Source organism: Hetaerina americana, unplaced genomic scaffold (genome assembly GCF_022747635.1).
Source record: "Hetaerina americana unplaced genomic scaffold, ioHetAmer1.1.p SCAF_13, whole genome shotgun sequence".
Classification (NCBI taxonomy): Eukaryota; Metazoa; Arthropoda; class Insecta; order Odonata; family Calopterygidae; genus Hetaerina; species Hetaerina americana.
In genome coordinates, this window is record NW_027286403.1 from 14,080,621 (window position 1) to 14,108,514 (window position 27,894).

At 34.9% G+C, this 27,894-nt stretch overlaps 1 protein-coding gene across 3 annotated transcripts in view; it reads left to right on the forward strand.

Annotated features, from left to right (window-relative positions):
• The window catches only part of LOC139686107 (host cell factor 1-like), an 87,536-nt gene that overhangs the window by 15,828 nt on the left and 43,814 nt on the right, over positions 1-27,894 (forward strand). For 2 of the 3 annotated variants that reach the window (XM_071583278.1, XM_071583280.1), the window contains 9 exons: positions 938-1,083; positions 2,862-3,342; positions 4,164-4,421; positions 5,336-5,520; positions 6,776-6,920; positions 10,525-10,635; positions 11,076-11,303; positions 15,345-15,634; positions 17,426-17,789. In XM_071583278.1, the coding sequence (XP_071439379.1) occupies positions 938-1,083; positions 2,862-3,342; positions 4,164-4,421; positions 5,336-5,520; positions 6,776-6,920; positions 10,525-10,635; positions 11,076-11,303; positions 15,345-15,634; positions 17,426-17,789 (2,208 nt within the window). The remainder of the gene's footprint in view (positions 1-937; positions 1,084-2,861; positions 3,343-4,163; positions 4,422-5,335; positions 5,521-6,775; positions 6,921-10,524; positions 10,636-11,075; positions 11,304-15,344; positions 15,635-17,425; positions 17,790-27,894) is intronic. The other variant, XM_071583279.1, reaches the window with a different exon arrangement.

Sequence of the window (27,894 nt, forward strand, 5' to 3'; positions counted from 1 at the left end):
AATTTTATTAATTTGCTAATGAAATTATCATGAAGAGAAGAGCTTGAAAGCTTAAAAAATGACATTCATTAGGGAATTAATGTCAATAAAATATCATAAAATCAAATGGAAGAAAAAATAACTTGAGCCACCTGGTTTTTTATGCATGGTAAAAAATGCTACAATGGCAATCAAATTTTGATTTGTTAAACTTTAAAATACCTGAGAGTGTGAATAATTGAAATGCTTTCATATTCCTCTGAAAATTGTTCCCCCCTTTTTGACAGAAATAACATTTGGATATTTAAGAGGAGGACTATATTTGTACAAAAAATTAATTAATCCAAAATTTTTATCGCCAGCAGTATGCTTGGGTAATTCCCATTTGGTGTCATTATTTTCAGTATCCATATGCATGTATGTCACGGTCTATTTCTCAATGGGACAAATCAGCAATTTAAAAATGGCCTTGATATTTTCGATAATTCCGTACTGATACAAGTTAACCTTTTTCATGAGAAAATTGAGACTGCATTTTATATCAGACAGGACATTCTGTGGGTAACAAATGCTGCTACAAATGAAAACAAATATATATATTGAGACTTATCTGATGCTCAAGAAAAAATCCCTGTCTGTTGTGAAGCTGGTGTCGGGTATACAAAATTAAATACATGATAAAGTATCGCTATCAAAAATTGACGCGGTTAACTTGATTATCTGTGTACAGTTATCTGTGCTGTTCTCTTCCTGGAACCTGAAAATTTGTATAAAATTACAATCATAAAGATAATTAAATGCTTTAAAACTTCAATATATTCCTAAACAGTATGTTCAATTTTTTATTTATTATGGAAAAATGCTGCTTATCTCTTACTTTGTGTTCTTAATCATTTTCAAGCTTAAAATGTATAATTTAGAAAATTGATTTTCATCTAAGTTTAAAATTTGCTTTCAGAACTTCTTGAATGGGAAAGCATCTCCATGGAAATGCTTGAAGAATCTGTACCTCGAGCTCGAGCAGGTCATTGTGCAGTGGGAATGTTTACCAGGGTGTACATTTGGTCGGGAAGAGATGGATACCGCAAAGCATGGAACAACCAGGTATTACCTGATAGCATTGGCATCATTTCATTGCTTTTAGATTTTGATGACACAATAGACATGAATTTTAATGGTAAAAGTGTTGTTATTTGGTGTAGTAAAGATTTATTTTCATTCATTTTAATTTGAAATATCATGGAATTAGAAGATAAGTCTCCTATCAGAAATAAAAGGACTTAGATTACATAGTCACTTATCTATGGTCAACTTCGACTTTACTTGCAGAGAATCATGGTTAACAAAGGTGAAGGCTACCTTAGGTGCATGACTTCAGGTACCTTAGTATCCTCATTAGTATGCATACATTGCAATGTGCTGACCGTGTAATTTGAAGTTATGATTATGATCTTATCTATTATTTCTTCTGAATTTAACTCTTCAATAATACCTATAAATATACAAATGTCATCACACAATTTGGCTCATACCTTTCTTCTATCATTAAAAGTGTGCATAATATTAATTAAGAGTTAATAATTAGCTAAAGGAATGGTTCTCTCAAAACCTCAAATTTTGGCCCCTTGTGTATATTCAGGTGGGTCGCGGTAGTCCAGTGGGTAGAGCGTAGGACTGCTGACCGGAGGGTCCCGGGTTCGATTCCCGGGCAAGGCCCTTTGGGCACCTGCAGCAATACCCAAGCTAAAGTGATTTTTCGGGTACCAGGTCTTCCTGGGAAACCATTACCGGCACAGGGAAAGGAACTGGCCCCCCTACCCTGATGTGTGAATTTTCACACGCCGTATAGGGCTTAGTACTGGGTGATCTCTACCATCACCTACTAAACCGACCTTCGGGTTGATTACTGTGTGTGTTGTATATTCATGTTCTGTGAATAATATATCTCATGGCATTGTAATAAAATATATTGGTGAATATTTTAATACAATCGGGTGCAGTAAATATAAGTAAAAAATGTCTAATGCTATAGAATATGTTACAACTTTCATATAAGAGTTTTTCCTTTGTGCAATATCTTTTCATATGTTTACGTATACCACTACTAGCATATCCAGTTTCTTTTTGATTTTCTATGCTTTAATTTTATTTCAACCAATTGAAAGCAATACTGAAATAAAATATCATTAACAAAGGTTAGTTAACAGCTGTGGTCATATTTTACGTGGTTAACATATGACACCCCTGTTGGTGCAAGATACACATTGCTCTGTAGAGTTATAATTAAAGAGCTAGTAGGTAAGTAGCATGGTGATCATTTTAAAAATTGATTTGTGTGTGCCTAACTTATAGCCTAGTATTTTTAATGAGTCAGTATATTTATTATAAATGTAAAAATTATTATTATGAACGAAACCTCCAAGTATACCATGAAAAAGAGCACTTCATTCCATTGGGTGGTGAGATTTTACATTAGTCTGGGTTTCAGGAATGTTAATTCGAGGTTTTGTTAGAATTGATTTTATGTAGAGCTACCTCCAACCTTAATATATTTTTTATTTAATGAATAAGTGACTTTTCTAATGATATTTTTGAGCAATTATGAATTAAGCTTGAGCCATAACCTAATTAAAATGTATGATGAATGTGTCAAACTGCATGTTATTCATTTATTAATAAATGTAAAGTAGTTACTCATAATGTAATTTAGAAACTTTGTCATTATAATATTTTTACTACTTGTTGTCACCTTGTAAATATGTATGTGATTGCTGTTTTGCAGACTAGTCCAGGTGATAAATATTTCTTGAGGGCTTGAATTTCATGACCTTGCTGTTGAAGGAATAGGTAGTAGATAACATAATTTTTTCTTTTCGTTTTAGGTTTGTTGCAAAGACCTGTGGTACCTGGAGGTAGCAAGACCTCCATCACCGGGAAGAGTACAGTTAGTTCGTGCATCCACTCATTCTTTGGAGGTTTGCTGGGGCCCGACACCTACTGCCGAAGCTTATTTGCTTCAGGCACAGAAATATGATATGCCTCCATCATCTCCAATGCCTCCCTTAACACAGCCGCCTCCTCCCCCTTCGACTTCCATCAGCCCCCCATCTACACCACCCCCAGGCCCACCCTCACCTTTAAACTCCTCAACCCTCACTGCTAGCTCCCCAACTCTCACTGCCAGCTCCCCTGAATCCTCCCCACAGAAATCAGCATCTAATCGTTCCTCACCGACTCCTCCTGGTAACCCACCCATGACCTCAGGCACCTCTTGTGCACTTTCACCAGTGAAGTATAATACTTCTCCATTGCGACCATCATCTCCATCAACCATTGTCAAGTATGCTCCTGGAACCGGAAGAAGTATGTAATTTTTTTCTAAAATGCTGAATTTGTTAGAATAAGTAAGACATATCTAATACTGATAAATGACACCCTCTCATAACTGCCTAACTCTCAATTAGTGAAGACATTCCAATCAATAACTCTGGAGTGCATGCTATTGGCGCAGATTTGTGAAGTATCATCCTTGATTATCTGTAGCCTCATCCATATCAGAATGGGCATTGGCAAGTTTGCCTTGTCAATGTGTTCTACGTTATTATTATCATTATTTTGTATTTATTTTATTTAACTTAATATAATCAAATCAATCTGAAAAGAAATTGGGTTAAAGGGATGACTTGGTGTGCTTCAATATTCACAACCAAGGAGGATAATAACAGCAGTAAGCCAGTCTGTGGGTACTGCAGTCAAGTGTTTGATAGCATGATTTCATAATTTCGGCGATTTAACCCATTTTGGTTCATTTCAGTTTTGGATGACAGAAACATTTATGTATATTCTTAGATTTATTGGCTTACATTTGTACAGTAACCATTGATACTGTGCTGAGCAATGTATATAAGGTTTTTACAACTGTATAGTGGTTTGTAAAGAACTGAGAAGCATTTTGCTGAAACAACCAGAATATAAGCATGATGTTTGATCATTCTGCAAGTTTTTCAAGTATGGAACCAATTTCTTCGTAAGATGTTTGATATAAACCTTTTTTAATTGCACTGTCTCATTGTAAAAGTTAACACTATTACAGTCAAACATTAAGAGGATGAGTTTTTAGTTGAATTGTGTTTAGTTAAAATGCCACAATGTTAACAGTATCTTAAAATCTATTTCTCGGACAGCTCCTGGAAGCTTGGTTAGGATCCGCTCACCAAGTGGGGTAGTGACTGGTAATCGCCCAACTATAAGACTACTAGGGCCAACAAACCCTGGTCATCAAATAGTTAGGACCCAGTCACCTCAGCAGCAGATGTCTGGCATTCAGACTTTAGCTGCTGCTGCTGCTGCAACACAGAAGATGAGTACAGTGGCTGGTTCATCAGCAGCTGGGGCATCGTCTATGCGTTTAGTTCAGCCTATGAAGGTTGGAGGATTACCAGGTGAATTCTTTAAATGCGTTCTTAACCACTAACAATGCATGTGCTCTTCTGATAGGTTCAGTGCCTTAAGGACCCCAAGAAAAGAATAAAGATGTGCTACTTTTTCTTTGTCATTTTCACTTCACATATATATGATGACCTTAGTGACCCCTAGTATTTTTAAAGGTATGAACTACTTTCTACTTTAGGAAGTTATAAAAATAAACATTGTAAATGTTTCACCTTGTTCTCTTATGCTCTGCTTAAATTCAAAGTGTGAATATTTCCTAAACTCCCTTCATTGCATCTGTTTGTCATAGAATTCCTAGTCAGTTTGATTTTCAAAGTTTTTCTTTTGTTTTGACCTTTTTAAATTAATTTAAATAATAAGTAAAATGAAATAATCCATTAACTGCGGTCAGCCAACAGTGTTAATGTTATTTTAGGTGCTTTGAAAAAGATGAACTGTAAGAAACAAAAAACATGGTTTTCATACAGTTCAGATTACCAAATACCTTCCCTGGTGTTCATCTGAATAATTGATTAAAATTAAAGTTAATATCCAATTTATTAGGATTTTTATTTGCAGCTAATTTTAATGAACCAAGATGCAGGAAGCTCTTGATTATCCATGCTAATGGATGCACGATAAAGCACAAGTAATTGAAAAAACTCAGATAATCGAAATATGCAGAAAATGTACTGGTGATTTATAGGGAATCTCATCTTTTTCATTCCATGTGATTAATTTGAGTTTTTTAGCATTGGAAAGTACATTTTTCAGCCATTTTATAGGAGTAGACATTAAGTTAGCTGTATGACTTAAAATTAAATTTTTGCTCGAATGAGAATAAATATTTACTAGCTCTATGCTGCTGTTTATAAAACATTGCATCATCTGAAATTTTCACTGTCCCTTATTTTTGTTTTTTTAGTGTCTTCTCCTGGTACGCAAACCATCCGCCTCGCTTCTCCTGGGACAACCTTATTGAAGTCTGCAGCTTCACTGACAAACCAGCAGGGAAAGCAAATAATTTTACAGAAACCTGGGTCTGCCAGTACTGCTTCAGGGCAAATTGTTACCCTAGTGAAGACTAGTCAAGGAATGACTGTAGCTACTGTAAGTTGGTTTCGTTGGCCATTAAAATCTCAGTAATTGTAATAGCAATGAGACTAATTAAAACTTTTTTATGCTGAGTTGGAGAAACAAACATTATTTATCTATTTTACATAAAATACGTAAAACGTACATATAATGTTAGAATTTTTAATCTCATTCATAGCCTCTTTGAATTAAGCAAGTGAAGTGCATTGTTCAAATTTCATCTATTTAGTGAGTTTCATAAATTATAAAACTCAACTTGTTTTGGGTTGCAGGAATCAATTACACTCATCACCTGGTAGTTTTTACTTTTGGGATGTAGTTTTCATCATTACTTTTTCATTTCATCTACCTATTTCTTATTTTCTTGCTTCTATTGAAATCAGTTTTGTTTAAACAGTAATCCCTTTCTTCCTGACATTTATTATCCAGTTCTTAACATCCTCCTTTGGACATTTAGGATCACATGAATGTAAACATTTTTGCATGTACCTGTATATACTAAATCCACCTTCTGCTCCCTCTACTCTTGTATTATCTTCTTAGTTGGAGGTGGGCCAAAATACCACCCAGCTCTCTTGTTTTTGTTCTGAAGCATTATTCATGTCTTCAAGTTTAGATTCAATGTTGTATGACTATCCTCTCTCTTAAAAGTGCCAAGAGTTTTTTTATCATTTTAACTTTTTATGCAATGCCTAGTTTCTGTTTTTATATTGATGTTATCAGAATTTGTATTAAAAGCAACCATTTTCTATGCCTTAACCCTCCTGCTATTTAAGGTTGAATGACTTAAGACATAAGAAGAGTTTTTTTTGGGAGATACAATGTTTGCATTTATTACCAGAGGGGTGTCATCCCCATTAGCGCAATGCATATCGAGTTTTGCAGCTGCACCACATGTGATAAATAAATAAATGCACTACATTGTGTGCATTTATGATTTATTTGTGAATATTTTTAGGAAGTACTTTCAAAGAAATTTTAAAACTCATTTGCTTACTTCTCGCTGAAGAAAATGATATAGCAAAATTCGCCGTGAAGACTTCCATTTTCTCTGCCTGGTGCAGGAAAATGTACGTAATAGTATTTATTTTGAGTGGAAATTATTTTGGTAAAAGTTATACCTGTTTATCCCTTGCCTATAAGCTCCGGGCTGAATTTAGAGCATGTTTTGGATTAGAAAAAGTGTGCCTTATGGGCAGTGAAATACAGTGATTGTTTTTCAGTGTATGATACCTGATGAGTGGTTCTGTTACTTACTTAAATTTTTTAGGTACCCAAGGTTAGCTTAATTCAAGGTAAACCAGGGCTAGCTATGGGCACAGCTCAGCAAGTGGCAACCCTGCAGGGACAGCAAGGAAAAACCATCCCTCAAGGAGCAACAATAGTAAAATTAGTCAGTGCTAATCCAACTGCAGGTAATTATGTTTCATTGCATGCTTAATGATGGTCCTATGGCTGCATATTTTGAAAGGCAGTCAACCATCAGAGGACTAAGATTAATTATTCCAATAAATCTGATAAATCCTTAATTTATAAGGTGGGTGGATGTTTTTGGTCACTGCTGTCAAAATATAGTGAAATGTGTTTGCATAATGTGCTAATTTCATATGTTGAATTTTTCACTCAAAATCCTGATATTATGTAACATGATTTTATGAAAAATTTAATTTTTCACTAGTGAATAATAATTTTATTGATTATTCAGCCAACATGTTGTGGAATGGATTGCACTAAGAGTGGTTCAAAATTGTAAACATAATACTCATTTACATAATAATCAATTTGAGGTAGTTGGAGGACAAAATGGAGAACAGTATAACATGAGCAACATTACCAAATTCATTTAAAAGCCAGAACAATAAGTCCAAGTTAAAAAACTAATGTAATTTATTTAATAGGTAGGACTGTGGCCATCTTTTGATTTCCTTTTTAAAATTTAATTTATTGGCTACTCTCGAATCATTAGGTAATCTATTATACATTTTTTAAACATATCACATTGCAGTTTTTTTTATTCTTTCATTGAGGTACTTCCTCTTCCCTTATCAAACCCTTCTTCTTTATGGGTATCATTATAATTTATATTTTGAGCTAGATTAACTGCATTATTCTAGCTTGTCAATAGAAATGCTTACACTGCTCATATATTTTTTAAAACCTCAGAGGCCCCAAATTCCTTCCTTTTTGCCAGGCCCTGATTTTTCTGTAATAACTATGTATTTTTGTGCTGCTGGAATGTGCCCATAAAATTATACCATAATTAATTTGGCATTCAAAAATGCACATAATACACTCCTATAACAACCTATGATGATATTAACCTTATTTTTCTGTTTACATATGACCCCTGCTTAGCTTTTTGCATATATTGTTTACTTGGCTATCCCAAGATAGCTTTTTTTCCAGGTAAGAGCCTAAAAGTTTTATGGACATACTCAGATTTTTAATTCTCTTGACCCAAACTTATTGGTTTTTGAGTTATTTTTAAACAATTCATTATCTCTAAACCATTCATTTGTCATGTGAAGCATCTGTTCTACTATTTTGTCTCTGTGTAAGACTTGCGTGCTTATAAAAGTTAAATGTCATCTGCAGTTAGTTTTTCTCAGAATTTGGAGTAAGTATTTAATACATGATAGAAAGAAGAGGACTCAAGGTGGATCCCTGAGTTACTCGCATGTTTACTCCTAGGGAAAATTGTTGGATTTTTTAATTGTAGCTGTATTATCTGTTACCCTTAGGTAAATAGACACTAGCCATAGTACTAGACCTCTCATGCCATATCTATGCAATTATTGCATTGGGCAGTTTCACCCTATTCTTAAAATTAATATTTCAAATTATGAAAATCTGATGTAACATTTTACATGAATTGCTTTGATTCCTGGGGGAAGCATCACATTGTTTTTATAAAAGTAAGGTACCGAAATTTTGTTGGTTAAGTATCATTTAGAATATGCTGCTAGTATATAGTAAGACAGTCTTTCAATGGCTTGTGACAGGGCAATGCATTCTCCTGTGCTGTTAGATAGGTTTGCATGGGCATTTTTTTCAGAAGATATCCTACTTCTCAAAATTAAAAACCTGTTGTGCCAGTCAACCCTCAGAATTTACGAACTTCTTAAAGTCACTGATGAAGTCTCTGATGCCTTGTGCTGTTTCAGCATCCACACCCTGCCTCGCCATGCCATGGATACTAGTTCTTCTCTTAAACTTCTCAAATCACTCACGAGTTCCCTCCAATACTCCTTCTTCAGCTGTTAATGAATCTGGTGCCTTCTTAGCAAGGCCTGCAAAAATCTTTTTTTGCCCTCTCACAAATTATATTCTTGATAATAATTTTGCATTGCAATTGATTTTCATTTATCCACATTGGAATCAACCTTGCAAAACCATGGACAATATGTAACCATTTCATAGATATTCTTGCGACTCACGTTGAAGCAATCTTGTCCTTGTTTTGAGGATAGTTCAGTTCACTGATGTAGACCGATTAAATGTGTGCTCTTAGAACAGCCATACTCATCTTGTTTTAGTTTTTCATTGATTTTACTTTTCTTTTCTGTAATTATTTTTTTAATTTTATGGCTGTCCTTGCAGCTTTTTATTCTGGAAAAATATTTGAAATGATGCACAATTCTTATCAAACTGCGCAAATCAAATACAAAAAAAGTTTGGCAAACACAAGTTTGGAAAAATGTGTCATCACTACGACACAAAGATGTTAGTGAATGAATGCTAAACACGAACTGAAGCAGTAGGTATGCTTTCATTTCGAGGCTCCTTGTTGCTCGTTATGTAAATTGCTTCTTATACAAGACTCAGGTTAAGCAAGGTTCCACTGTATAGAAGGAATTGACCTTGTGGGTTCACCGTAGGCATATGCAATTGAATACATCCCTTCAGACCCATTGAACAGTTTTAGACTCAACCAAAGTTCATGGCTCTTAGATTCACTTGGGAATAATGAATTTATCAGAGAGTGGATGTGGAAGGAGCAGAAAGAAAGAGATTTAGGGGAAGTAAGGGCTAGTGCTAGTCAAGATACCAACTAGAAATCAGCCTCATTAAGCAAGAAAGACCTTTTGATTAAATTGGTGGAAATCTTTCCTGTTGGGAGTGTTTGATGAAGTAATACTGCACTTCTTACAAGATGAAGCTACACCTTCAAGATGTCTATAGATGATCCCTTTTCCAAGAAGTGATCTACATCCTTAAACCACCCTTTTATCCCTTTTTGTGACTTGGGTCCCTTTCAAAACAATACTACTATGCATCAAGAAATACATGGCCAGCCCTAGTATGATTAAGTGATTTTTATAACGATACCCTAAAGTTTGAACAAAATTAGTTGGAAGTAATGCAACTCTTCCAAAGTGTAAAAATCAATTGCCTTGACTGGGATCCTGGTCATTGTGAATAATTTTTACACGTTGAAATTGTTTCATTTCTGTGCATATTAGGAGAGGACTCTGGTAAAAGTTAATGTCATGGATCTTATGCAGTTTATTAAAATGTGTGGTTGGAATACAGGAGAAACTTTCTTCGTCATGAATTCTTGCCATATCAGTTGTTATGGGCCATTAATTACTGCAGACTCTCGTTTTCCTAGGATTAATTTATGAGAACTGGCAGCTATTTAAATGCCATTGGGCCTTCTCTGCCACTTTATTTTACAAATTAAAATTTCATTCTCAGCACAAAATTAGTAAACTTAACTACAAGTTTATCCATGAAATTGAATGGGCTCTTCTTTTATTATTGCTGTCATTACATATTCTTCTTACTGAAATAGGTCCTGCAACTAAAAATATTATTAGTTAAAGACTAGGAGGCTGAAGGTTTAAATTGCATAAGATGTATCAAATTATTCATGCCTTTAAAATTATTCACTTATCTGTTGTTAACATCAGGCAGTAGGTAGGTAGCCACTTAAACATGGGGTGTAAATCCTCTCAATTATGTTTATTCTACCTTTCTTGCTTCAGTTTTTTGATTCATGTTGTAATTTCTGGTTAGGTAAGCCTGCTACAACATTAATAACCAGTGTATCTTCGGCCTCAGGGCAGCCTCAACCAGCTCAGCAACCGACTATTTTGGGCATATCTAGTGTAACACCTCAGAATACAGGTGAGATTTTTTGCTTAAAACTTGTATTCAGAGTGAATGCAGAAAAAAGTCCATTGTTTCAACAGTTTTAGGTTGTTCATATGACTTGTAGTTGACCGTTTTCTTTATTATGGAGTAGATATTTTTTATCATGAATTATTTATTACTAATTCAGGATATTGGTTTTAAGAATCCAAATACTTACAGTACCACTTCTAAGGATATAGGGGATGCTTCACAATAGTGACAATTTTTAGCTCTTTATCTAATTCTTATTGAATGTGTTTGTTCATAGTGTAACAGTAAGGACCAAAATCACCATCATTTGTATTGGAATAAAAAAATATTGTTCTTAGGAAAAATAATGTATACTCTAGCCTTTCTTTATACAGTTCGATATGTAGTTCATTTATTAAACTAATGTTTAATTTTTTGCTAAATTTTATATCATTTGTGTTCAGGAGTTAACCCATCAAAAGTAATAACAGCTGTCAAAAGTGTGCCTTCAAACATGGTCACAGTTTCCAAATCACCTACTGGAGTGGGCGGAGGGAAGCCAACAATAGTGATTACTAAAGGAGCTCCTGGTGCTGGTGTGAGACCACAAGCATCCCAGATCATTGTAGTTACTACTGCATCTGGGATTCGAACAATGCAGGCTGTGTCCACGGCTCAAGCAGGCAGTTCACGTGAGTAAAAATGTATTTTTAAACTGATGGGTCTCAAAGTGAATGATACTCACTCAAAGTGGGCATACAGGACACAAGGTAACTGTGGACTAAGTAATAATTGGAAACACGAGAAAGTTTTATAATTTGTAAACGCTCTGAAAGGGTGGAGTGCATGAATTCTCTTTCTTTTTTGAAATGTTTGCCGTAAAAAAGCTCTTTTTTAATGACACATGCAGTCCTCCTACCCTTCTTTTCTTATTTTAGCCCTATCACCCCTCAGGTACTCAATGCACACCATTTAGGCTAGTTCTGGTAATCCCAAGTTACACTTCAATGTGAAATTGGGGGGAGCAGCATGCTAAGAGGCATTCATTTCTTTGGTGTACTCCAAATGCTACCAATGGTTAAAGCCAAAATTCTGACATCTTTTAATATCAAATGTATATTCTGCTTCTTTTTAAAAACATTCTCCCCAAGTTCATCAAACCATGTCTCTTCAATTATATCAAGATTTTTCACTTCCTATGCAATCATTTTTTATATTATATATTTATTGTATGCACATTATTTTACTTTATAAGTATTTACCCTCAATTTCATTATTGCTGTTGCCATACCTCACTGAAGCTATCTAGTGCTTCCTGTAGATCTTATGAGCTCTTACCCAGAAGTAATTGGAGGATGGGGGTGTTTACTTCTGTAATTCTATTTCTTAAACATACATCCATCTTTCTTACACATTTATCCATTCTTATAATGATCTGGCATGGTGGCTTTACTATCTATTTCACACCATACTCATGCCAGCCATTAGGAATATTCTTAGGGGTGACAGTTTCACTTGCGTGTCGCTTCATAATTTTTTAAATATGACTGAAACTCAAGTGTAAAATAGGTTGAATCCACAATCTGCAAAATTCCTTCATTTCAGTTCATTGAATTAAAAAAAATTAACCTGGAGTGTTAGTTGCACTAAAATTTGTGCTCATATCTCAAAAATATTGGTAAATACTTTTCAACTATTAACTTTGCTTCGCTTTATAGTGGTGTTATAAATGATTAGGAATCTATCACTTATTTTAAAACTATTATTTTTATTATTAGGGTATCTACTGATTAAGGTAGGTTTTTGGATGGGCACAACTACCAAATAAATATTTTGTGACTCCTAACAAAACACAATCCAGCAACCTTCAGGCCCCTCTTCATCTCTGAGTACTTCCTTCCTCCCATCATCTCATCCAACATCCCTCTCCTGTTCCTGCCCTTTCCTCGTTTGCCTAACATTCTGCCCTCTATTACAGTCTTCAACATCCCACTACCGATAATACACCCTTCATCCATTTTTCCTGCCTCCATAGGATTTCTCCCAACTAATCCCTCTCTTCGCCCACCATACCAAGTACTTCCTCATTTGTTTTTTTCTCTGTCCATTTCACCTTCTCCATTCTTCTCCAAACCCACATTTCAAAAGCCTCCAGTCTATGTCTATCTTCCTGCTTCAATGACCACGTTTCTGCGCCGTACATAGCTACATTCCATATCAAAGTTTTTACGAGTCTTTTCTTAATATCCTTTCTCAACGTCCCTGCCATCAACTCCCTCCTACTTGTGATAGCCTCTTTGCCTAGTGCAACTCTTCTCCTTACGTCCCTACTACTTTGACCATGTTGGTCCAAAACACTTCCGAGATAGGTAAACTGTTCTACCTGCTCTACTTTTTGCCCTCCTATTTTAATGTTTAGCTTAGCCTTTTTCTTTTGAGAAAATTGCGTAAACTTTGTTTTATTGATATTGATTCTCATCCCATATCTGTGGCACTGAATTTCCAATTCATTCAGCAATGCTTGCAACCCCTAGGCTGACTGACCAGCTGAAGCTTGGTCATCAGCAAACCTAACTGATTTTACGAATTCCCCGCCGACTTTTATTCCTACTTCCAGTTCGTCCCATGCTTCTTTAATCATTTCCTCCACATACAGGTTGAAGAGCAACGGTGATAATGGGCAACCCTGCCTTACGCCTAACACTGCTCATCCGGACTCCCCATCCCCCACTTGCACCTGAGCCATCTGGGGCATGTACAGTTTGCGGATTAGCCTCCTGTCCCTTCAATCTATTCCTATTTTCTGCAATATACTCATTAGTTTTTCCCAATTCATTCTATCAAATGCTTTTTCGAAATCTACGTAACAGGCAAATGCATCCTGATTGTATTCTATATTCCTGTGATCTCATTGCTGCAATGGCATCACGTGTACCTCTCTCCTTCCCAAACCCAAACTGATCAACCCTTAAGTAATCATCTATCCTGTTTTCCATCCGTTTGTTGATGATCCTGAGGAAAACTTAAGCCGTGTGGGATATCAAACTTATTGTCCTCTAGTCCTCACATGATGTAGCCTTTACCTTTTTCAGAACAGGAACTAACACTGATCTCACAAAGTGTTCCTGCCAGATTCCTTCCTCATGGATACTATGAATCAGCCCACATAGACTCTTCCTCCCACATTTTCCTAAACCTTTTAGTAGTTCCGCAGGAATGTTATCCACCTCCACGGCCATATTTAGTTTCATTGCCATAAATCCCCATTCTGTTTTATCGTCGAGTATGCCTGGACCTAAGCTATCTTTCTCTACGTCATGGTCCTTTTCTATGTCTAAGTTTGTTGGTCTAAGTTCTTTGCTATACAGTTCCTATATATATATTTCTCCCATCTCTCTTGAATCATTCCTATGTCAACTATTATTTTACCCGCCTTATCTCTAACTGTTAGCATAAATAAAATAAGTTAAAATCTATATAAAAGATACTATAAAAAGTTCATCTTGCAGTACATAAATGGATACTTAAGTTTTGAATACTTAAAAAAATATGAAGATTTTATGTGAAAAATGTATCAGTATGGATAACTTTTAATGAGGTGTTCATTTTTTGAGGTTGCCAGGCTTTTGTTTCCTATTGCAAATGTTTGTAGCTTTTGTGTGTCATATGTCTATTTACCAGAACTATGAGAAACAAACTGAGTCAATAATTAAGAATGGCACTGGAACCAGAACTAAAAGTCATTTACCGATACAAAAATAGTTATATTTTCTTTAAAAAATTTAAGTTGGTCATCTGTTTGCACAAGATGAACGGCGAGGTAGCTCAAGATTTTCTTGCGTTAATTTTTCCTCAATTACTTAGGTATATTAATATAATTGCTTGAAAATAGAAAGATGAGACAAAGAAAGAATATTTTTAGTAGTGAAATTTCTCCTTTTCTCACTAGTGGCATCTTCCTATATTTTATGCCTTTTTTGGGGTCCCTAGAAAAGTTATTGCCCCTAGAAAATTTGAGGGGTTAGCGGAGTTGACCTACAGCTGAGATCATTTCCGCTATTAGAGATGGATGTGAATGGAGGAAGGGTGGAGAGAGACCTGGCATCTGCATTGGCCTACTCTTACTGAAAGGTGCCAAGGTGTAGACAGCTGAACATCCCATCCAAGGGATGGCATACTCACTTAAAGTGCTCTCCACAAAGCATCTCAAATAGGGATCGGGATGCTACTGAAAAAGATCTACTGTTTCCACGTGTTGAACCCCAGCCCTTTCGGTCGGTAGCCAGTACGTCAGCCACTGCACTATCTCAAACCCCAAATCACTAAATGCATTCAATGATGACTGAGGGTGTCCTGCATTGACCTCACTTTTACCAACTTATATTACATATAAATCATATGGCAATAAATTGTAACTTGGGTATTACTTATTATATCAAGATTCTTTTTATATGCTGTGCTCATTATGTCAGGTTTCCAATATTGATGTTTGCTCTGTTTAAATTATTACTTAATGCTATTGATTAGCTATTTGAATTATTACAAATGTTACTCATCAATTAATCACATTACTATTTATATCTTTATTCATTGTCTGTAGGTGAGTTCTTTAAAATGTTCTTCAAATTTAGTTGAAGAAATAATTTATAGAGCTTGTCATTCTCTTTTACCTTGTACTTAATCATATTTAAGTGTGCCCATTAATTGCATTTGTTTCATTGGTGTTGCTGTAGGAGCAGTTACGTCTTCTGTGAATGTTCTTCCTCTATCACAAAGTGCAAATGTGACAAGTCCTGGTGTAAAAATGATTGTTGTTTCCTCTGCCGGCATGGGCGGCACAAACACAAACAGTACTGGACTTACAAAGCCTATCACCATCACTGTTCCTGGGCAGCAAGGCGGTGCGCCAAAAACTGTCACCATAGCAGCAAAACCATCAAACCAGGGCACTGCTATTTTAAACACTAGTACAGGACAGATATTGGCAATGCCTTCACAAGGCCTAATGCCTGGTGCCAAAAAGGTTAGTTATTTTTCATTATTGTAAGTTTAAATTGTTGATTATTACATGGCAAATCAAGGTGATGCACAGGTAATTCAATTCGGTGTGGAAGTCAAACTGTGGATCAACTGAAAGCTGTCTTGGAATGTAACTTGTGTTTGATTACCAGTGAATTGGCATTCTCATGCAGGAAACCTACCACAGGCATAATTCTTTAACTTTCCCTCGTAAAACTTATAGTGCTTCAACATAGAATTCCAAATTGATGGTCTCTACCATCTTCAGTTAATACTAGTACTTTTTTATAGAGAGGCATTAATCATGCACTGCTTTTCAGGACAAATTTGGACACTAAATATTTATTTATTTTGCATTAGTCCGAAAACAGCACCTTGGCCTTAACATTGGTGTTTAAGCAATGATATAACAGTATTACATTTACACACACCCAAGCCTTAGGTGGAGGCAAAACCACCTAGGTGGGAATCAAACCCATGACCTCTGGATTTGCATGTGAGGACGTTATCCCACCACCACTGGGGTCAGCAAATTGAGATATATAACTCAAGGCATCCTCCCCTTCCCTCACAATCCATTGTATGAGGTGAATTTTAATCATTGTGTTGGTTTTTCTTAGCTTACATGTAGTTTAGTTTTGATAAGGTTGCTCTTATGAAAACCTTTAAATCTGTCAATGTAACCAAAGTATAACTTTCTTAGCAGAGTAGAAAAATTGGATAACTTGTACACTTAATTCTCAACTGATGTGGCCTGGCAAGATGATTTTGTCCTAAGGACATATCGCTGGTCACTGACATATTCTCTGAGGAAATATGTATTTTGGAGTAGGTTGTTATTTTAGAATTTCTGTAGACTATATACAGCAGCCTCTTTTCTGCACATTTGTAAAGGGAAATGGAATTCTGGATGTACTAGCATTAAAACATGCAAACCAGGGTTGACCTTGCATGGAAAGTTACAATGACAATGTAGGTAGGATACCTAATGAGGTAAGTAATAAAAAAGTAACTTGTTTCCTGTTCATTCCATAGCTTGTTGGTGATAATATATTGTCAAACATTTCCTTTCACCAATATTTTGAAAGTTATGCATTTGTATGTTATTGAATATTCTCAAGACATATGTTATTGCAACATAACCCATGCCTATATGAATTCTATTTTTGTTGTTAAATTCCTGCATAATAAATTACTGAGTCACATAGTGGAATGATTTTCACTTGAATGCCTGAAGTATTAATAGTAGCAAGCCCATGATGTGTAGGCCATTATCATAATACATTTCTTGGAAGTAAAATGAATATTCTAATTTTAAAAAACAATAAGCACAGTAATCAACCCAAAGGTCAGTTTCGTAGGTGATGGTGTAGAGTTCACCCAGTATTAAGCACGACGGCTTGAAATTGTGAAATTCACACATCAGGCAAATGGACAATTTTGCCATTATTTACTCAAAGATTCTCCGTTTGATATTCTAGCACTTGTCTCTTCTAATAAGAAAAAGTTCTGGGACTTTTTTGATGACACATTACAAAAATTTTCAAAATTAGCATATAAAAATAAAATAGGACTTATTTATCTATCATCTTATTTGTCTTATATTTCATTATTGAGATCCTTGGAAAAATAAATACATAATTATAATAACTTCATCCTTTATTATCAAATGGTAACTTCTATTGATTTCGGTGTATTCTATTGTTGTTTTGATATTATGATGTGGCTGTATAATTTATTTATGAGCATTAAATTTGCGGAGGCATCAATTTATCCGGAAAAATTCTCATTTCAGCAAGCCATCACAATTGGTGGAAAACCAGTCACAGTTCAGGTTACTACAGCTGGTGGACAAAAAACAGTTACATTGTTGACAAATCAACCAGTGCTAGGGGCTACTGGTGCATCAACTACATCTCAAGGCAGCTCTTTAGCCAAAGTGCTTGGTGCCGGTGTAAGTGGTGAGAGGGTGATGGTAGTATCATCTTCAGCTTCATCTGCCTCATCAGTGACATCACCAAGGACATCTGTTGGTGTTCTTTCTTCCTCAACCTCTCAGTCGCCCTTGCAGTTCATTACCCCTCCGCTGCCTTCAACAGTTCGGCAGCAGGGAATTTCTCTGCAATCAAAACAGCAGAAACAGCCATCAGCAAATTTAGGTAGGCCCTGAACTAATGATGTAACATGCCTGCCAGTTTGTCCTATACTCTTTGGTTACTTTTAGTTTGCTTTTGGCTTTATTTTGTTAACAAGAATGTTTCCTCTCAAATTTAACGCTACTAATAATTTTGTAACCTTTGTTTTTGTAGTTTTTACTAACAAACTAGAATAAGACTAATATACTTCTGTTGATAGTGTTTTTTTCTCATTGCCTAAGAAAAGAATGTGTGCTGTCATTGGTCATGCTTGTTTTTTTGTCATTGGTCATGCTTGTTTTTTTGTCATTGGTTTTATTTTTGTGCACATTAATACACTATTACCATTGACATGTTATGCTAGTTTCAGGAAAGAATAATGAGAAGAATATTATATTCTACTGATATTCCAACCATTTTCATATTTGATTTATAACACTAGTATGCAAAGAAGCATATTCAAAAACTAAGGGACTTTTTTTACCCTTTGAAATGGTAATCACTTGTTGACCTCCTTAGTTTGTTTATAAACATCAGTCATTGCTGTAAATGTTTCTTGAAGCTCATGAGTTTTAGAACTGCAGCTGTATATTTAGTTTTAGAGGGTCTTCAAATAATAAAATTATGTGTTCAAATATTGACGCAGTTACAAGTTCATTTAGATATTTATTTTATTTTCCTGTTTTATGTGCTAACAGCAAAATATTTTATGTTGAGGTTTGAAAGTTACAATGCATGTATGCAGTTAGGTAAAAGACTTGGGTTATACTATAGATGTGTACTAGAAGCATGTTTATGTCTGAAATAAACAGTGAAATCTGATTAGTACATTCTTACAACATTTTGGCTTTATTGTGCTTATTTTGTGATACTGATAACGTCTCATGGAAAAAAAATCAAAATTATTTGGTTATTATATTTTAATTGTTTTCCTGGTCATTTTATTCTGAGAATCATAAAAAAACTCATTCTTATATAGCTTTGTTAAAGAGGTATAAACTAATGAGAATGGAAATCTTATGTTGATTCAATAATGGCTCCAATGGTTTTAGATTCTTGGCCATGTAATGTTCATTCATTACCTCTTCATTAGATCATTCAGAACTCTGTTGATGATTGATGGAGGAGCTTATTTAGAGTGGGATAGTTTGTGTTGTGTTTTTTTTTAATTTGTGCAGTTTTAATTTGTGTTTAACATTGGCTTATAAACAAGTGTGAAGCAAGTTTCAATAGAAATTGCCCGGAGATGTGACTTTTGATATATACTGCGAGTGCAACGATAAAATTGCAAATTGTCAGACCATGTCAATTGATGGAAATGAAGGACTGCATTGTAAATTAAGTCCAAGGTATGTAAAATGCGATATAGGAAAATATTTTTGTCTAGAAAACTGGTTAAAATTTTCTACTTAATTAGTCATCATCTGCAATCAGGAACATTGATACTTTCATCGAGTGTATAAGGAATTTTTATGTTAAAAGCTAATTCAAAATTATTTTTGTTGGGTTACTCATTGCATCATGCAATAAACAATAGTAATGGTAAAAATATATTACCCATTCTCAGGCCATAGGACTTCATGCTATGCATACATTTCTCTCATTTTCACGCATGACACTTAACAGGTAGCAGTGCACAGCTTACTAACCTTATGCACTTGCAAATGTATTCAACTTGTAGCTATAATTAATCTGCTATGCTGTTATCTAATCACTAACTTTCAACAATGTAATGTACTTTTTGTAAGCCTAACCTTTTTTTGTTAATAAGCCTGGGATTTCTGTTTAAGCCTAACCTTGTTTTGTTAATTTGCCATGGATAATTGTTTTGGTTTTTGTTCTGAAGACTTTCTTAAAATGTAATAAAACCATAATGCCAGAATGTCCTAATTTTTCTACCCTTTCTGATGTGTGATACCAATGTCTTGTAGAGAATTTCCGTTGATTTGTATCTTTTAACTTCAAATTTACTGTGGGTTGAAGTTTCATCTAATCATAAGTTTGAAGGTTATGTTTAAAATTTTTGTTGATGGCCATTTACAGTATTAGACATTTCCTTAATACCCTTGAAGTCAGTAGTACAGAAGCAAGGTAACATTTTTGAATGGTATTTTTTGTCTTTGGTATTGTGTACAGTTTTCACTTTTTGCTTAAACTTTATGTTGTATGTATATATATATATTTTTCTGTTTGCTCTAGGTAAGTTTTTGCAAGCATATCTTAGACAAATGGATAGCTTTAGTATTTCATCTTGGATCCTTAACACCAAGAGGCATATGCCTTTAAATAAATAATGTTTTTGTCCTCACATCATACACAAGTGTTTCAGAGGCATCTAATTATAAATACCAAACGTTTAACATCTTTCAGAGTCATGCAGGAAAAGCCCTGGATTAATCCTGAAATTACTTGGAGATGTTACTACAGTAAATTCCTCAGTTATCCATGTTAATGGATGCATGATGAAGGATGGATAATTGAAAAATACGGTTAGCCAAAATACGTGGAAATTATAGATGGATAGAGTTCTTTAGTTGGGTCCTAAATATACCTGTGACATAAACGGATATATATTGAAACTTTCCTTTTTCATTTCATGTGATTATTTCAGGTTTTTTTACGAATGGTAATTACATTTTTTCAAGTCACTGGCAAAGGAGAAATCTTAAATAAGGATCACTGATATGGATACTTATTCATTATATGATACATTCATAATACCGATTAAAATAATTCATTGTGGTTAGTAGATAGACTTATTTGTTGTGTAGTAAAACTATATCTCTGCTTGCCGTAAACGAGAATTTGGATTTTTCAAGGTAATGCATGTGAGGGAAATTATAATGTGAAAGTACAGATAGTGCAAAAATATTTAAATTAAACACTATCAACAACTTTTTATTTTGTGATAGAAAAATCTATAAGAATAAGAATGCTGAAGTATTTCAAACTTATATTTTTTAAGAAGTACATCAAAATTTCAAAGCATTTAATTATCTTTAAGATTGTAACATGATTAAAATTCTGAGGTGCAGGGTAGGAACTAGCGCAGATGATCCGCAAAATGTGTTATTCTCAAATGGATAATCGAGAGTTTACTGTATATTCATGTATATATATTTCATCAGAAGCCTCTGTAACATTGTAATATATTTCTGACGTGCCTCTGGTATCACTAACTCTATAAAGAATGTCTGGTATGCATGGAGACAACATTTAACATCCACTACAAGGATGGGAATTGATGAAAGTTCGTTGCTGAATTGCTACATTGAAATCATGGTAAGAACATAACTATCTCTTCGCATCTGGACTACAATTGATGGTATGTGCGGCATGATTTCTTTTGCTTTCAGTAATACTGTGGCTATTGGTGCTATTCATTGGCATTCTGGTATAATAGCCCATTTGCCCTATTAAATTTCCAGGTCTGCCTAAAAGCAGTGCATAATAAAGGCATGTTTATTTAGCAGGAAAAAATAAATACTGCTTTTCTCCATTCCTATGGTTAGCACTCATAAATATCAAATTCCTTTGACTGTCTTGCGATTCCCCTTCATTTCAAGAGTAACTTCTAACCACAGCTTTGCTCTGGAGGATTTTTTGACTGTCTCTTAACACCATTTTCTAGAGAAAAATCTTTTTGGATATCAGTAAATTTTTGCCCAAATTTAATAATTCAATATGCACCAATAAAATGAGTATATAAGTATTATCAAAATACAATAAATGGAATCATGTGAAAAGTACAAAATACGGTGCAGATTTAGGTGCAGCTTTTATACAGTGATTACTAACAAATATGTTTCATTTAAAGCAGCTCTTTAGCTTTATGATAATTCAATTTTCCTGATTTAATTTGGCTTTTTCAAGCTATTCTTCTCTTTGAAAAGTTGTTATACAGTCTGTAATATCAAATCAATCTCTCAACAATATGTCAACTTATGTTCTAAAGCTTGGCAATTAAGGTTTTCTTAATTTTATTGATCATGTGTTTTGCAACAGTTCATTGGAAGACGCAAAAACACAGGTATTGTATTGCTTAACAGTATTGGCTTGAATGTTGTGGACTTCTACTGAATGTCTATGCCAATGTTTACTTAGTAGCATTCTATGCATGGTAAATTTGTCAGAGCATTTTGTTTGTTCAAGCCATTAGAAATTCACGGTTGCCAGAGTTGCTTGACATTTTAGTCTCTTAACTGTCTTTGGCTCTCAGCTAGACATTAAGGGATCTAGGTTTGAAGAATCACAGTCAAGGCAAATGATTCTTATGCTCTTTGGATGAATGATTATTTACTGTAAAATTCTAGCATTTTGATGCACAATAGTGGATAACTAAGAGTAATTCTCACTGCATTCCCCTAATTTCTTTTAACCTCTGGTACAGTTTTCTGTAATTCACCCACATGTAGTTGCTTGTTACTAACTTAGTGTTTGAAAACTTCATTAATATGTTTTTGCATCCAACTGTTGCTCACAGGAAATACTTTTGCCACCTAAAAACTTTTTCTAGCTGCATGAAAAATAGTTTGCTCATCTCTAAAATCGCTGTAATATAGGTTAAATATTTCTATAAAGAAGTCATAACCTGGTGCATTTCTCCTAGAACTGGTGGCTAGAAACAATATTTCAATGTCATTTAACTGTAGGCTCACATCAGTTTTCATTTCCAACAAATAACTTGCTGTAGAAGACTGCTCCAGGTTAAAAATCACTTATTGATGCTTTACTGAAATAAAATTGCAGTGGTAAGTAAATTTAGTCTTGGCATTACCAAAATGCTTAAAACTTACTGCATGAATACTGCAGAGCTTACTATCAGATGAAAGTAGTGCATGGTGTTACCTTTATGTGGCAACAGTGAAATTTTTATTTCATAGTTAACAGACTGGTATTTCGCTCCAATCCCAATACCTGGTGTGTTTTCCAGCATATCGAAAGAACACCATAATATAATCACGGATATAATTTGACTAAAATTTGTGGAAGTTTGAGGTAAATTTTAATTTCATCAATCAAGGCAACAAGGTCACCATGTGCAGCTGAGCAGGTGTGGAGTGATATGTTTCGCGGGAAAGAAGGTTCTGGTACCTGTTTTTTGACTTCAAGGCTATATTATCAATCAAACCATTTTGAGGAGTGCAACAGAGATTTCGTCCACTGGTTTAGAGTTCCCAATGAGCAATTCCTTGTATAATGGTGTACCTACGTCATCAATAGGAGAGGCATACTTGGATTTCATTGATCCGCAGCTTTAACTTGGGCATGGGCCAAACATTTTACGTCTCTTCTCAGTCGTACTGAGTGATAATGCCGGGTACTTTTGCGTAATAACCCCCTAATTCCCTCTATTAAATGTCACATATTGCCCTTCTGCTTGCAAAACAAGAGATGTACATGACTCATATTTTATAGCATTTCAAATTAGAATTTCATGACTTTGATTTCTCCCTCCAAGTCATACTTTTTGGACCTGAAGTTATCTTGATTGCAATATACTTGAAGGTTTTTACAAGACTACATAGTCAAGATATTCCAGATGGGCGCATGAAAATTATGTATGCTCCTGAACTACTTGTTGTGTGTTTATCCAAATTAATGAAATTTACATGAACATCAGTTTCACAAACCCTTTTCCATATTTTCAATACATTCTAGTGGATGACTAATTCCAGGAGTAAATAACTTTGTATTACAATTGCCTAGAAACAATAATATAACTACTGTGTTTTTATAATGTTCTTAAATATAAAAATTCATACATGAGGGCCTAAAGAAAAAATATATAAACTTAATAATCCATCCAATGATTCTTTAAAAGTTTTCTGGAAAGTAGTACATTGAAGAAATTAATGAAACAAGCTTATCATCTTAGACTGTAGGTAATATAAGTACCACTGATTCACAAAAAACAGCCCATAAATCAAGTAGGAATGCTATGACTAAATATCTTAACTGTCTATTTCACCCCAGAGTCGGAGGTTCCTTCTAGGGTTAAAGGACAGGCAGTAGATCAATGTAGTCCGTTGTCATACTCTGACAAAAAGATTCCTTTACATTATTGCATTCCAAAGCCCACCTCAGGTTCATTTGAGATGCCATTAAGATAATGGATAATTTTGTAAGTTGTCCCGCCCTGATTTTGCGTTTGAAATATTAACTAATGTTCATATGTACTACTTTCTGTCTAACCTGACATACTTTACATATAGTGTTGATATGACGACACATTTTTATTATTTTGTAGGCGTAAGTGCGAAATCGTTAATGTTAACGCCTTAGCTGTTTCCTGATTATGAACAATTACATATCTTTAATAATATGAGTCGTTCTTGCCTATGCCATTAGTCTTAGATGCCATGCTCGTTGGTTTACATGGGCTTGTCGCACTTTCTCATTTTACGTGTTAATATCTGAAATGTCACTATTCAATTTACTCGGATTATGTTCGAATGTCGTATGTTTTGCTGCAGACCTGGTGAGTTCGAAGAAACCACTCCAAAGACTCGCATTTAGTTGGTCGGCCCTTTCCCTAAGTTGCAAATGATGTCATAATCGGCCGGAAAAAGTTGCTCGAGTTTCCTTTGTTTCTCAGTAATCGTGAATAAATTAACTGGGACTTACCTGTGGTCATTAAGTCATTTAGGTGTTACCCTATTTCGGACTTCCTCCGATGACTTCGTTGCTAACGGACCAAGTGTTATTTTGTCCTTTGGGGGTTATTATCAATCGATGGCGCCCGATGCTATTTGCTGCAAGGATGCCACTATGGCATCGGAAGTTATTCCGGTAAAGGCGTCGATGCAATTTAAGGGGGTCAAGTCTGTAGCTATTCTCTCCTGAGGAAGCGTCAAAATGTTTTTTATAGATATCTCCAGACTCAATTCTAACTGGGCTAGATAACTTTCTTTGCGGACCGGAAGGTAGGAAAGTCTCCACTCCAAAGCAGTTAGTGGAAGATAGGAGGTGCTTCGCGAGCCAATGAAAGCTGTCGTTACTACGTTTACATATTACGTCACCCGAATCCATATTATGCAGACGAGTATATGCGAAGCATGAAAGAGTTTGTATATTTCATATTTAATAAATATTTTATAAATAAATTTCTGGAATATGCCACTGCAACAATCTCCCTTGACATTAGCATTAATAGGAAGATGATTTCCTTAAAATCCCGCTGGTAGATTAGTATCAATGTAGTTATTTTCGCAAGTATGACATTTTCGTATATATGAAATTGCATACGTAAATTCTTCCAATTTTTAATTCTCTATAAATTTTGAGGTACTGCATGTGCCCATACATATTACGTCCCATCATTTTACCGTCTAAGAAATTCAGGGAATTTGTTATTTGTTCATGTTGAAGTAAGTCGGATATTTTATGTAGTTGAAGTTCGACGAAGCGCAAATCATGGTGAGATAGCCTGAATAGACAGATTTTAAAATAGATATTTTATTTTAAAAACTTAAGTGGATTCTGATTTTGGCTCTGAAATGGTAGTTTGAAAATTGATTGAAAGATACGAGAGAGAGATAATAATGGCTCTGTTGACAATTTTAATTGGCTTTTTCAAGAACTGTTCAACGAGATTTAGTGCTTGATGAAATGAAATGAAATCAACGTTTGAACGAATTTTATCAAATGGTCATTTGACGAATACCTATATTTGTTTCGTGTACATGTGTTTGTATAAGGTAATATGGTAGGTGTATTTACGTTTTACGATTGAATTAGGGAACTGCAACTTTTTTGTCGTAGAAAATGGCATTGCATTCTACGGATAGTGTATACATGTTTACTTATGAATTGTCACTGTCCTCGATTATCATATCGTGAAGTCGTATGGCATTGCAATTCTTAGCAAAAGCTATAGTTCTTTTTGGAAGGAAGAGAAAATGAAGTTCCCATGCCTAGTTAGCTATAGCATTCCTTGTTAAATATGAATTCCAAGGGGTAGATAGCAGACTACCTCTTCACAATATATAGAAGTACTCTTTGTCATCCATTATAATGCAATCTCACACCAGTCGAACTAGTTGGTTAACCTGATGCAGCTTTGTCCCTTTTTTACCATTAAATAACTGCATAAGCCGGCACTTGTAAAAGTACTGATTGTTACCTCACTCATTGAATAAACGAAGTATCTTTGTAGGCAGTCTATGAAAACGTATGATTGCAATTTTTAATCTATGAATACTTTACTGGCGGAAAGATACAGTTAGCATAATGTGGTGAGCAATCACTAACAAATCAGTGCAATATTGACACAACCATTAACGAAAATGTGAAATGATGTTACAAACATTTATAATTATATTTCATGGCATGGATATTTGAAACTCTTATTCTAAGTAGCAAAGACAGTCAATGATGGACGTCAATCTATCAACGGTATGACGCTATAATACAGCCCTTCTATGATTTGACGGAAAATGTTTACAACAGAACCAATTAGTTTATAACCTGGCCCTAGGAACAACACAATGCTATCATTTTTTACTGCGACAAATTAAATTAATGTAGTTAGCTAGCGTAACGTATATTGTTTGCCTTTACTTCAAAGTAAGAAGGAATTTGGTTAATGCCTATAGAGCACCTCGAACAAAACCAACCTCTATCAATTTAACACAGAACAACAAGTTATCTAATAAATGCACCGAGCTAACCATTTTCTACAACAATTTTTTAAAGTACTTACTGTAGATGTAGTACTGTAAGTGTAGATGAAGTACTTACTTCATCTACACTGCTGCAATCATGCTCGTTTGCACCGTAGGTATTGTGGTCGTTATTTCCATACTACAATTACCAATAATCATAAACTATTTACTTCTCGGAACATTTTATGATTACTGTTTACATGTAACTGAACTTCTAGAATCGTAAACAAAAAGGCTGCAGATGGGCACAACACCAAAGCAGTGCCATTTTGACGGGAAACTTAGAGATTCCTTCAGTAATCAAAGAAACATATTTGAGAATTATCTAAAGGTCTGCCGCAGAATCGTGTGTGATCGCTTTTCTCTAATATGCGGAAATTAATCTCAGTGGTTCATATCGTTATTCACAATTTGGTAAACAATTGACAAATCCCTGTCGAAATACGCAGTTTTACCTAGGAGTAAACAGTAAGTACCCCCCCTGTGGACCGATGGCATATATTATACCGCCAGGCTCTCCCGGAAGTTGCTTCGCGAATTACAGACCGGGGCTTAGAGATTATTTTCTCTCAGAGAACGTCATATTTTTGAATCTCGGGAGAAAACAAGTTACAGACTTGGGTTTGAAGGCAGACCAGTTGTTTTGAGATATTCGGAAGCTCTATTCTCTGGAGATAAGTTACAGGCTTGGGCCCCAGGATGCTATTTGATTATCGGGTTGCCCGTGACATGATTGAATTAGGGAACTGCAGCTTATTAGTCGTAGAAAATGGCTTTGCATTCTACAGATAGTGTGTAAATGTTTATTTATGAGATGTCACTGTACTCGATTATCATGTCGTATATCATTGCAATTCTTAGCAAAAGTTCTTGTTATTTTTGGCAAGCATATAAAATTAAGTTCCCATGCCTAGTTAACCACATCATTCCTTGTTAAATATGAATTCCAAAGGGTGGATAGCAGATTTATTCTACACAATATAGAAAAGTACTCTTTTTCAACCATTATAATACAATATCACACCAACCTAAGTATGTTAGTTAACCTGCTTCACCTTTGCCACTTTTTTTCTTACAAATAAATAACCTCATGATACACAGTATAGATAGCGGTACAATGATGCATTTGCTTGCCTTTTCTACCAAAACAACTGGACATCCGACACTACAGTAAGCCCCTATTCAATAGCGCATGCTTCACTTGCAGACTTTGGTCCCAGGCTACTTTTTGAGTGTCGGGATGCCTGTGACATATAGTACTACCATCGCTGAATTAGTATCGCATTGCTTTGTGGTAGTCATTTGTCTAAATCGTTTTGCAAAACAAAACATGAGATTTGAAGAGAATTCAAGGGATTAATGTGGGTGATATTTATTCACTTGCCACAGATTGTGAAAAATATGAGTTTTAATATTTCTGGAGAGAAGGCTACAGAGTTAATAAAACCATTTCGTGGGGTGGG